Source organism: Petaurus breviceps, unplaced genomic scaffold, assembly GCF_028583685.1.
Source record: "Petaurus breviceps papuanus isolate PSGF00001 unplaced genomic scaffold, PetGlider_PUasm1.0 174, whole genome shotgun sequence".
NCBI classification, from domain to species: Eukaryota; Metazoa; Chordata; class Mammalia; order Diprotodontia; family Petauridae; genus Petaurus; species Petaurus breviceps.
Window position 1 is genome coordinate 57,780,531 of NW_027185761.1, and position 12,409 is coordinate 57,792,939.

A 12,409-nucleotide genomic window follows, 5' to 3' on the forward strand; every position below is an offset into this window, starting at 1 on the left:
AAACGTTCTCATTTTCTTTTGGAACCCAAGTGCCAGGGGAAAGTGCCAGGAATTTGGCCAGTGAGGAGAGCCAGGTCTGGAAAGCTCTTAAGCCTTTATTCAGAACTCTCTAGTAATACTAGAAGGGCAGAGGAGCCATGCATGCACACATCCCATCATGTTGTTGGCTAAGCGGTCCTCGCCTGGCTTTCAAGTGAAAGAGACCGGGTTTTAGATGCCTGCAAGGGCATTAGAAGCCAAAAGTGTCTTATGGCTGCCAAAAAGCTAACACAATCCCAGACTGCTTTAATAGATGTATCAAGTCCCAATCAAAGGAGATAGTGTTGTTGGGCTACACCAAGTATATTGTGATTGTCTGTGCAGGTTGCAAAAAAGACAATGTCACACCCAGGTGAGGGTGAGTAGGGTCTGGTAACCACTTCCTTTGAGGCTGAATGAACGAATGCGGGATGTTTAGCTTGAAAAAGAGAAGACAAGGGTGGATTTAGGTGGATGACAGATTTATTTCTCCTGTGCATGTCTAGAGGCATTGTGAATACAGAAAGAGTCTGGTTCGGGGTGACATACTGAGACCCTCAGCAGACTCTCAGTGCTCTAGGACGAGGTGGAGCAGCCCTCTAAGGGAGTGTCCCTGTGCCCAGAATCCCCAGATTTCAGTTCAGGCGAGGGACACACTTTCTGACATTTAGAACTAGCCCCAAATGGCATCTCTTTGAGACGGCGAGGTCCCAGGCTCTATCGTGTTCTACGAGGACGGTAATTTCTGAGACTGTTGTAGATTCTGCAGCAAGGTTGCCCCAGATGACCGCCCTCGTGCCTCCTCCCTGCAGGCCCCCCCGCCCCGCCCGGGCCAGCCGCCGGCGCTCCAGGGAGCGCTGCGCTGTCCGAAGCTCGTAGACCAGCCTCCCTTCACTTTCGGCCTCTGTGAACGGCCAGGGTGTGGGAGGGCGCTCCGGGACCCCCTGCGCGTCAGCAGGGTTCCTGGCCTCCAGCACCGCCCTTCCTCCCGGAGGAAGCTTAGGAGCCCCGTTTTACAGATGAGAAGACCGAGGTTCAGAAGAGACTTCAGCAGCCGGGAAGGCTTTTGCCCAGGGTCCCGTGGTATGTATAAGTAGGAGGATCTGAATTCTGCTCTTGTGCACGGTCAGCCGTGATCCTTTAGGCTCCAGCAGCCTCCACTGGCCCTCAATTTTCTTATTATCATCAGAAGGAGAGGGGGAGGAGGCCACGGTGTCGCCTTCCTCCTCCAGTTCTCCCTCCCACTCTGCCCCCGCCCGGCGCGCTTTCTCGGGTCACGTGTCCCCAAGGCCCCGCCCCTAGCCCCGCCCCGCCGCTCTTGCGCACGCGCCCTGCCATCCGGCAATCGCTCGGAGCCGTCTCCGGCGGGGGCGGCCCATGGCTTGGCGGGCCCTGGAGGGCTCGAACCCGGGCTCGGGCTCCGGGCGGCCCCTGGAGGAGGAGGTGGCGGCGGCCGAGGAGGAAGAGGAGGCAGCGGCAGGCGCGACGGAGGAGGAGGACGAGGAGGAAGGGGAGGAGGACGAGGAGGAGGAGGAGGAGGAAGGCCGGAGCCGGGGCCGGCTGCGCTGGGACGGCTTCTCGGCCTGGCTGCACTGCGTGTGCGTGGTGGGCTTCGACCTGGAGCTGGGCCAGGCCGTGGAGGTGAGGCCCGGGGCCGGGCCGGGCGGGGGGCGCGGGAGCCCCCTCCATCCCTGCCACCCCCCTCCCCATCTCCATCCCCTCAGGCCTTGGAGCTCGCAGCTGGTTATGTACTCATGGGCCTAAAGCGGTCCCCGACTTGAGGTCCAGCCCCCTCATTTTATGAGGGGTAAACTGAGGCCTGGGGCCTCGGGGGGGGGGTCTGGCCCAGGGTCTCAGGAGTTCCGTGTGGGGCCGGGTTCAGGCCCCGTCCGATGACCCTGAGCTCAGGGCCCTGCGCACGCCACAGCCCCCTGACTGTGCTCAAGGATGGGGACAGAAGGGGCATCGGTGTTTCCCCTGGGCGCTGTTGGTTCTGGGTGTTTTCACTGACGTATCTCTCAGTGAATTGACTTGGCTTCTCCCCGGGAAAGCTCAGCAGGGAGTCTGCTTTGGATCCTTAATGAAGTGGAAGAAAGCAGTTGGTAAGTTGAACCGTAATAAAGGAACGGCCTGCAGCACTTTTGAGAGTGGGAAAAGTCCACAGAGTATTTCTTTCCTTTAGCTACAGGATCGTAGAGCCAGAAGGCAGCTAGGTCTCTCAGTGGATAGAACTCTGGGCCTGGAGTCAGAAAGACCTGTTCAAAGCCAGCTTCAAAGACTACTAGCTGTGTGACCCTGGGCTAGTCTCTTAACCGTTCCAGTATCTTTGTCAAGAAAACGCCATAATGAAGAGTCAGATAGGACTGAACAACTAAATAACAAAAAGAATCTAGAGCTGGTAGAGAACTGAGAGACCATTTAGCCCAAACCTATCATTTTACAGTAGAGGAAACTGAGGCACAGATAGCTTAGAGGCTTTACCCAAGACCACCCAGGTAATGTCAGGTGTGGAATTTGTTCTCAGATCATTCAACTTCAAACCCAGCCAGCACTGTTTGCATTGCACTCATTGGCTGTGCTGAGGATGGGGAGAAAAGGGGTATGACTGACTGATTCCTTGTTCTTTGCCTATAAGTGTTCAATTTTTCACTTAGTTTGACCCCATTAGTCTGACTGACTTCATGGGGGGGAGCAGGTGAGGTGGATGGGAGGGAAGTTTTGACCTGGGTGTCTATAGTGGACTTATAGAACTGTAATAGAGAAAGGTGCCCTGACACTATCTGTGGTGCTAGAGGGGAGAGGCTGGGAGAAGCCTCAGGACCGCTTATTACCCCCATTTTATAGATGAAAAAACTGAGGCTTTCACTCTTGGTGCATTCTACTCTTCCACACAGTCTTGGAGCAGCCCTTATATCAAGTGTTTTCTATTTAAATTCATTTCCCTTTTTGATGGTTATTTCTTGATACTGATGAGTGCTTCTGGAATATTTGAGAAGTAAATATCAGGAAGGGTGTAGAAGAGGAAACATTGTCTTGGTTTCATTTTTGGTGCAGACAGGCTAGGCAAAAAGGAATTTGGATTTGGTTTGCCCTTTCCATGTAAAGAGTCCAATATTTGTAGATGAAAAGCTGCTTTTTAAAATAGGTGCAAGTATTATGAACTCACTGTCTATAGGACATTTCAAGTTGTTTGGTTCAGTATTAGTGTTGAGTTTTTATTTCCTTTCATCTTGTGGCCTGCTGGGTTTGCCAGAAGACAGGCCAGGGTGAAGGGTGAAATCTGTGGTACAGATGGGATGCTTGTTGAATTTTAGACCATTCATTAAATGTCTCCTATGTTGCCAGGCACTGTTACAGAATGCAAAAACACCAAAGAAACAGCTCAGTCTGACCTCAGGGATCTGCTGATGTAATGAAGAGATGGCTCTTGAATTGGAATTTAATGACAGGAGCTAGCTAGCTTAGCCTCCTGGTTGGGAAGACCTGAGTTCTAGTCCCCCCTCTGAGTCATGTCAGCTTAGGGACCTGGGGCTAATCATTTAACCTCTTAGTGTACCTGGAAACTCTCCAAGGCTTTAAGGTTCGGAACAGGGACCCATCTATTAGTAGAGGGAGATCCTTCTGCCATTGAGATTACAGGATGGTGCCCAAAAGATGTCTAGCCTGGAGTTTAGGACCTTATTAGCACTGCCCTCTAAACAGATTTATAAAGATTATCGATTATATAATGTGAATAGGTGGGAGAGTTGAAGAATTAATCAAAGGTAGTGAACAGATGGTTTATTAATTATTCATTAATTATTAATCAATATCAACAGAGGCAACAACTCTTGAAGGCTTTGCTAAAGAAATTTATAAACCATGTATAAACCTGACTATTGTTAACTTGACATTGTCTACTTTTTTTTTTTTTGGAGGGCAGTTGGGGTTAGGTAACTTGCCCAAGGTTACACAGTTAGTTTTTTTGTGTGGGTGTTAAGTGTCTGAGGCCAGAAGTGATCTTGGGTCCTCCCGACTCCGGGGCCGGTGCTCTTACTCACTGTGCCACCTAGCCTCCCCATTCTGTCTATTTCTTGATGTCACTCATTACATTTGAATTCCTGAGAAACATGGTATTGAGGTGCAATGGGTTTTCTGTTTAACAGCAGGAAACCCTTTACTTTTGGCCCCTGTTTGAAACAAATCTTGCCTCCACTCTTCCCACACATCTCTCCTCTCCCCTGCCTCCCATCCTTCAGAATAACATTAGATTAATCTTTCTCATACAGCCTTCTCCAGTCTCCTTGCTAGTGTGGCAGGATTATCTTTAGTAGATTGTGGGGACCCACATAAATCTCACACTGCGTACAGATCTCTGAACATTTTGATTCAGATGAAATATGCTTAACAAATATTAAGATTAGTTTTGAATAGCAAAAGTTCACTTAAGGGTGACCATCAGTCTGGGAATTATTTTTGGAGGTGGAGAAAGGGCACTTCCTTCAAATCTGGCTTTGAGATTGAGGCTAACTGTATGCATTTATGTGCCTGATGTGTGTTCTTTTAGATTTTCTTGAACAAATTTTGATATATTTTATTTTTATGTCACATAAATTCCTCCAAGTACCTTTTTCCTTTTTTTCACTTTTTGGTGAGGCAGTTGGGGTTAAGTGACTTGCCCAGGGTCACACAGCTAGTAAGTGTCAAGTGTCTGAGGCTGGATTTGAACTCAGGTCCTCCTGACTTCAGGGCTGGTGCTCTATCCACTGTGCCACCTAGCTGCGCCCTTCTTCACAGAGCTGTCCCCTATAACAAATTTTAAAAAGCAAAAAAAAGAGAAATCAGCAAAACCAATTACTACAGTTCAAAAGTCTGAAAATATGTGCATTGTTCCCACCCAAGTGCCTCTTTGAAAGAGTGGAAGGAGGGAGGGAACTGTCTTCTTGTAGTGCTCATTTGGGGCCAGTCTTATTCTTTGTAATTCTGCAAAATTCATTTTCAGTTGTTTTGTGGTTCTTTGCACTGATGTTATTGTGTATGTTGTGTTCTTAGCTTTGCTGATTTCACTGTGTCTCCATTCATAGAAATCTTTTCAGGCTTCTCTTTGTTCATCATATTTGTCATTTCTTATAACATAGTAATTAACATTACATTACTACTTCACATATTGAAGTTTATATAGCCATTTACCAGTTGATGGACATCGACTTTACAGTTTTTTGCCTCTACAAAATTTACTGCTCTGAATATTTTTGTGTACATGGGGCCTTCTTATCAATGACCTCATTGGATTATATGCCTGGGTCTAAGGGTACGGACATTTTAGTCACTTTATCTGTAAGTCCAAACTGCTTTCCAGAATGGGGTACTGATTTGAAGCTCCACCAGCCATGCCCTGGTGTCTCTATTTTCCCACAACTACTTCAGTAGTAATTGATGCCATCTTTTGTCTTTTTTGCCAGTTTGCCAGATAATAAGTGAAACTTCAGTGATCTTGATGTGCATTTTTCTTCTTTCATATGGTTATTAATAGTTTCTAATTCTTTTGTGGAATTTGTTTTTATTCTTTGACCACTTATCTTTTGGGGAATAGCTTTTGGTCTTAGATCTGTTAGTTATCTCTTTATCTTGGATACCAAATCCTTATGTAAAAATTTGATTTAAAATTGTTTCCCCCTTTAATTCTTCCTTTCTTAACCTAGTTGCATTAGTTTTCTTGTACAGAAACTTTTCAAGTTTCCTGCAGTCCAAATTTTCTGCTTTATCTTTTGTAATTGCCACTGTCTCTTGTTTGGTTAAGAAACTTCTGATATCCATTGGGAGCATTCCTTCTTCATCTGTTGCTTTGGTTAGTTCCCCAGAATGATGAGGTCTGGGTCAGCTTGTCTCTATGGGGAGAGAATTGAAGTGAAGTTCTGGCTTACTGTCCTTGGTGCTGGTTTGTCATTCCCTTTTCCCACTGCACAGTAGAACCGTGTAAATATTAGGCTTCTTCTAGCTAGTAACTGATACATTTTAAGTAAGAAATACCAGTAAGATTAAAGAAAAATGAATAAAAACCTTTTGAAAGTAGGGACTTTTTTTGTTTTATCTGTGTGTGACCTGTCTTAGCATGGTGTCTTGCCCATAATAGCAACTTAATAAATCATGATTATTGAACTAGCAAGACTCATTGAAGCCAGGGAGAAGAGAATCCAGGAGATTGGGTGATTGACAATGTTAGAAATTGCAGAGGATCCAGAAAGACCAAGGACTGGGAAAAGACCATTGTATTTAAGAATTAAGAGGAGGTTGGTAAGTTTAGAGAGAACAGTTTCAATGTAATGGGGGGCTCCCAAGCCAGATTCCAAGAAGTGAGTGTGATGTTACAGAGCCTGTGTAGACAGATAACTTTGTAGAAAAGTGACCCTGCATTGGAGGAGAGACAAGACCACAGTTTGAGGGGAGGTCAGGGTTAAGTGAATGTTATTTGAGGGTGGGGTGAATTGGGCATGTCAGGCAATGGGGAAGAAATCAGACTCCTTGCCTGATTAGGGTAGCTGGGAGAGAATGCTAGATCTGGAGATGAGAAGACCTGAGTTCGAAGGCCACTTCAGACACTTAATATCTATGTGACCTTGGGCAAATTACTTCCCCTCTGTCTCCCTCTGTGTCTTCATCTGTAAAATGGGGGTAAGAATAGCACCTACGTCCCTTAGCACAATGCTTGGCACATAGTAAGCACTGTATAGAAATTTTGGCTATCATTATTATGCACCTTCCAGCTCCAAATCTATGACCCAAGGATTATTCTGTATGTGGAAAATACTTTAGGCATTATATAAATGTCACCCATTGTTATTATTTTCACATACTGTTGTTTCTGGTGCCTTTAGTCTCTTCCTTCAGTTTCTAACCTCTTGTAAAGCCCAGCCCCCATGCTACCCTCTCCATGAAGCCTTCCCTCACTCTCCTCTTTGGTAGTGACTTTTCCCTCTTTCACACATGTTTTGTAGTTCTCTAATGGATGTTTGTTGTAGACCTTGCCAGTGTCTGTGATGAAATGGGGGGGGGGCTCCCCTTTACTAACCTATAACCTTCAGTGGGATTAGGCACGGGGCCTTATCTCAGTTTTCTCTCCCTCAGCCCTGCAGTGATCAGCAACCACTACTTGCTGGCCAAATTTTTACTCATTTGAATTAAAATTCTGTTTTTGATTGACCTCAAACTAGTGATTTTCTGTGTGTGTGTAAAAATGGGCTCTCAGTGCTAAATGGAGGCCTTTATAGTGGATCCTGGAGGCAGTGGTAAGTCAGATGAGAGTAAGTAGAGGTGGCTAGTGTGGACAAAAAGGAGGAGAAAGTTAGGACAGTCACTTAAGTGGGTGGGAGGGTCTAGTGAAGGGTTTTTAAGGATGGGGAAGATCTGGGTATGGTTGCAAGCAATAGGGAAGGAAGCAGTTGCTGAGGTGAGAGGGAGAGAGGACGTAGTTGAGAATGCGTCTGCTGGAGAAGCCAGGAGAGTATGGGATCAAGAACCATGGAGAGGGTGGGATCAAGAACCATGGAGAGGGTGGGATCAAGAACCATGGAGAGGGCCCTTTGGCAGAGACTGTGGAACAGTGAGGCTGGGAGATGATGGCAGGGGACCTGGAGGGAAAGAGAATAGGAGGAGAAGGAGCTTTCTTGTCAGGTGGCCTCCATTTTTTTTCTCAGGTAAAGAGGTAAGGCTCTCAGCCGAGGTGGGAGGTGGGAGAGGGGTGAAAGACTCTGTGGGCCCTGAGGAAGGGAATCACATAGGGAAGCAGCAGAGGACAGAAGACTTGGCCTGATGTATTTGGAAGGTGCCCAGTCAGCAAGGTTAGGAGCAGCTTTCTTCAGTGGCTCTGGAGGAGATGAGGTGCAGGGTCGGGGGGTCAGACAGGAGAAAAGCACCCATGGGAGTGAGGGGAGGGAAGGCCTGGGGAAGAAGAAGAGGGCCCCGGCCTCCAGAGCACAGTTGGAATGACTTACTTTTGGGCCAAGGTTGGAGAAGGAGGAAAGTAGAGTCAGAGCCTGAGAGTACAGAGGGGTGGAAGAATAAACGGTCTCCATGAGGGGGAAGAAGGGGTGAAGGAGCTGCTGGGAGGAGAGAAATGGTAGGAGGTGAAAGCTGGCTAGGGCAGGGGCAGGATTTCTGATTAATTAGTCAGTCAGTGAACATTTATTAAGGGCTTACTATGTGATGCTTTTGTTCTGTGCACTCTGGAGGTCCTCAGAGCCCCCTAGGCCGCTACTCTGGGGCTCATGTCTAAAGCCATCCCAGTTTGTTATAGCTGCTGGGGGTTTGTGCCCCACTGACAGAGCCTTCAGAAATCCTTGGGAGGCAGTGGGGTAGCCAGACAGTGACTTCAGTTTGAATCTCTTGACAGTTATAGCTAGTTGATTATGAAATTGCTTTCTCTTTATAAAGAAAAAACTTAGTTAAAAGTTAATATTTCAACCAAAAATCAAAGTTGTAAAATGTATGTGAAATCATAAACTTCATATAGTTTGCTAAAATGCAAAGGGTCTTCACAAAGAAGAACTGAATAAGCAAGAACTTCTTTCTTGCCTTGTTCTTTTCTGATTTTTTTCCTCTATGTATTTTACCTACTTTTGGCCTGGTTTTTTGTATGTGCATGTTTTATATGCTTTATTTTCTCTCATTTGTATAATGCTTTTCTTACATTTCTTTGTATTTTTCATATTTGTTGCTTTTTGTCGTGGCATAATATTCTCTTCCATTGACAAGGCACAGCTTATTTAGCCATCCCGAATTGTTAGACATGATGCTGTTTACAGATACAAAATTGTTTTCTGCTTTCTCCCCAGTATTATATACCAGAGCTGAAGGAGATTACTTCTGCCTGGGACCAACATGAATGTTGCACACCCAACTTGTTTTTACATTTTCTGCCATACTTTGTATTTTTAAAAATGCAGTAATATAATGAATGATGAGAATCTATCCATTTGGTAAATGAAGAAACCAGAATTGGCCCAAAGTGTGGCATTGGTGGCAGAGATTTAAAATAAAAAAAGCCTTTCCTGGATTTCTGAATTCAGATGTTCAGCATTGAAAATTCAGAGCTTACTCTTGGGCTAGGGAAATAATGACCTAAGGGGAGGCCTTAATAAATACATGATTAATAAATAAAGGTTGAAATATTTTCTAGGATAAGATTTAAAACTGGAAGATAACCTGAGAGAGCATTAGTGCCCTCATTTTATAGATGAGAAAACTGAGGCTCAAAAGGTCACATGATTTGCTTGTTTTAATTTTTTAAAAAATAAAATTGTATTTTTAAAATTACCAACCAATTACTTTTCTTTTTTCTTCTCCCCCCCCCCCCCGGGAATAAGTACAAGCTCTTTTTAAAAGTGAAATATTATTTTTAAAATTATCAAGCATTTATTTTTTCTCCTTGTTGCCTTTCTTCTACCTCTCCCTTAACCCCAGAGAAAGAAAGAAAAAGAAAAATAAACCAGGACCCTTGCAACAAATATAAATAGACAAGTAAGACAAATTCCCATATTGGTTATGTCTAAAAAATGTGTGTCTCATTGTGCATATTAGTCCATTACTTCTCATAGGAGATGGGTAGTATTCTTCTTTCTTTGATCAGAATTCTTAGGTCTTTCAGACTAGGTCATTTTACAATGTTGATATCATACATTGTTTTCCAGCTTCTACTTACTCCACTTTGCAAAAGTCCAAACAAATTTTCACAGTTTCTTCTGAAACTGTCTTTCTTCAACAAATGAACAGTCTTAACTTGACCTAGATATTAAGTGGCAGAGTTGGGATTTGAACACAATTCTCTTGACTGCCTTGTCTAATATACTATGTTGCAGATTTTGTTGTTTTGATCTAGAACTAAGCCATATTAAACTTTTTAGCAGGACAGTATTTTCAAACTTCAAACTCAAAACTTTTTTTTTTTTTGCCTTTTGGAGGGCAATTGGGGTTAAGTAACTTGCCCAAGGTTATATGGCTAGTATTTTTGTGTGGGTGTCAAGTGTCTCAGACCGGAATTGAACTCGGGTCCTCCTGACTCCAGGGCCGGTGCTTTACTCACTGTGCCACCTAGCTGCCCCCTCAAAACTTTTTAAAAATTCAATTTTATCGGTTTCAAATTCTCTCCACCCTTTCCTTTGTCCAGCCATTGAGAAGTCAAGAAAAATAAAACCCATCAAAAACATGTGTAGACATGCAAAACAGATTTCTGCATTAGCCAAGGGTAGGGGATGGGGGGAGGAAAAAGCAAGAAAATATGCTTCAGTTTGCTCTCTGAGTCCATCATTTCTTTACCTGGAGGTGGATAGTTTATTTTGTTGTGAGTCTTTCAGAATTGTGGTTGGTATTTGTGGTCATAAGAGTCCATAAGTCTTTGACAGTTAATTTTCTTTTCATTATTGCTATTACTGTGTAAGCTCTTCTCCTGATGCTCACTTCACTTTGCATCAGTTCATACAAGTCCCCACAGGTTTATCTGAAACCATCCTCTTCATCATTTTTTTACGGCGCAATGGTAATTCCATAACATTTATACACCATAACTTGTTCAGCCATTCCCCAGTTGTTGGGCATTTCCTGAGTTTACAATTCTTTGCTATGGCAAAAAGATCTGCTATAAGTATTTTTGTACCTCTTGGGCCCTTTCTCTCTTTCTTTGGTCTTTGTAGGGTGCAGACCTAGTAATGGGGCAATGGGTACATAAACTCTAAACTTTGACATAAGTTCCTTGAAGGCAGGAACTTTTTTTTTTCAATCTTTAGCTCATGGTCCATTGGCACTAAATAAAATTCTTGATGGTTGGTTGATTGAGTACAATAGTTTGAGAAAATAACAGGAAAATAAACACAGGATAATTTGATGTTGGAGGAGAAATTATGTAAAATCCTGATTTCTGTTCATTTCCTGTTTCCTCGAGGAGTAATTATGCAAATAACTAAAATTCCGGCTGCTTTGAACTCTGGGGAGAGACTGAGGAAGAATCCCAAAAAACTGGCCTTAGGTGTGCATCCTGAGCCCTTTCCAAGCCATTGTTGACTTTCTGATGATGAAAAAGGAAAAAGGAAGGGGAGAGGGTAGACAATAAAGACTTGTTCCAGTTATTTATCTCTTTGTTGCTCGTTTCTAAGCACTAAAGAATGAGTGGGATGAAAAGCTAATGCTATGAGATTAAAGTGGAAATGAAAAGTTTTTGAAAAATGAAACTGGCAAACCATATTCTAACTCTAATAAATCACTTAGAAAACTAGAGACTTGGAATATATTCCATTTTAGGAGAAATGATTTTTATAGTTCTCTGTAGATGGTCATGGTATTATTTATGACCCAGTTGAACTCGCCTGAACCAATAAAAAGAAAGTTGTATTTTGGGGAAAAGGTTAATTTATTACTCATATTTGTATTCCTCTCCCCCCCAAAAACCCCCTGAAAATCTCATGGCATCTGTTGAATTTTAGAGTCATTTTTGTTTTAATGGCTAGAACTCAGGAAGACATGATTTTGAGTCCTGACTTAGATGCTTCCTAGCTGTGTGACCCTGGGCTAATCATTTAATCTGTGCCTCAGTCTCTTTAGCTGTAAGGTGAGGATAATAATAACACCAGTCTCCCAGGGGGGTTGTGAGGTTAAAATGAGTTGACATATGTAAATTGCTTTTCAACCTTTGAAGCGATGTATCATTAGTGCCTTTTAAAGAGTTGTGTAAATGCTATAATAATTCTACAAGTGTGCTTATTGAGGAATATTTGGAATGCCTTCATGTTTAAGCATGTAAATGGGTCATTGATCTCATTTCAGTAGATATTCCATAGGTCACTCCCCATTCCTGCCTGCTTGTCCTTTACCACCCTAGGCTCTGGCCTTGGCCTGTTGGTCACTGGGCCTCCCCACCCACCCAGTGTGCTGAGCTCTTTCTTCTTTTCTCTTGACATCAAGAGGATGCCAGTGCAGCACAAAGGCTGCCAAGCAGGGCTCAATATTTGTATCTGTGGTTAGTTTAAGATGTAGAAGACATGCTCATCAGATGTGCAGAGGACACAGTGGGAGAGAGAAGACAGATTCCCAGATGGGTGGCTAGGATGATGCCAGGTTTGATGTGGCATGTAAGTGATACAGACCATAATTCCTGTTGGGGATAGTTTTAAATAGCTAGTCGAAGAGAAGAGATACAGAAGAATGTCTAGTACTTCAGGTGTCTAACATTTACTTGTTTGCCACTTCATAGTACCCATTCCTCCCTCCAACCAAGGTCAGAAAAAAACAACAAAACTCTCTGTGCCTTTCTTTGGAGGATCCTTGCGAGTTGTTTGTGGGTTGCCTTTGACACTTGCTGGATGAGTGTTTGAAAGGCTGAATTCAGAGAATATGCTGGGGTTTAAGATCAGCTTCATAAAGTTGA

At 43.8% G+C, this 12,409-nt stretch overlaps 1 protein-coding gene across 1 annotated transcript in view; it reads left to right on the forward strand.

Annotated features, from left to right (window-relative positions):
• Positions 1-1,338: 1,338 nt before the first annotated feature.
• Positions 1,339-12,409, forward strand: part of DENND6A (DENN domain containing 6A) — an 84,795-nt gene continuing 73,724 nt past the window's right edge. The window contains exon 1 of the mRNA XM_069084273.1: positions 1,339-1,659. Within this exon, the coding sequence (XP_068940374.1) occupies positions 1,396-1,659 (264 nt within the window). The 5' untranslated portion in view covers positions 1,339-1,395. The remainder of the gene's footprint in view (positions 1,660-12,409) is intronic.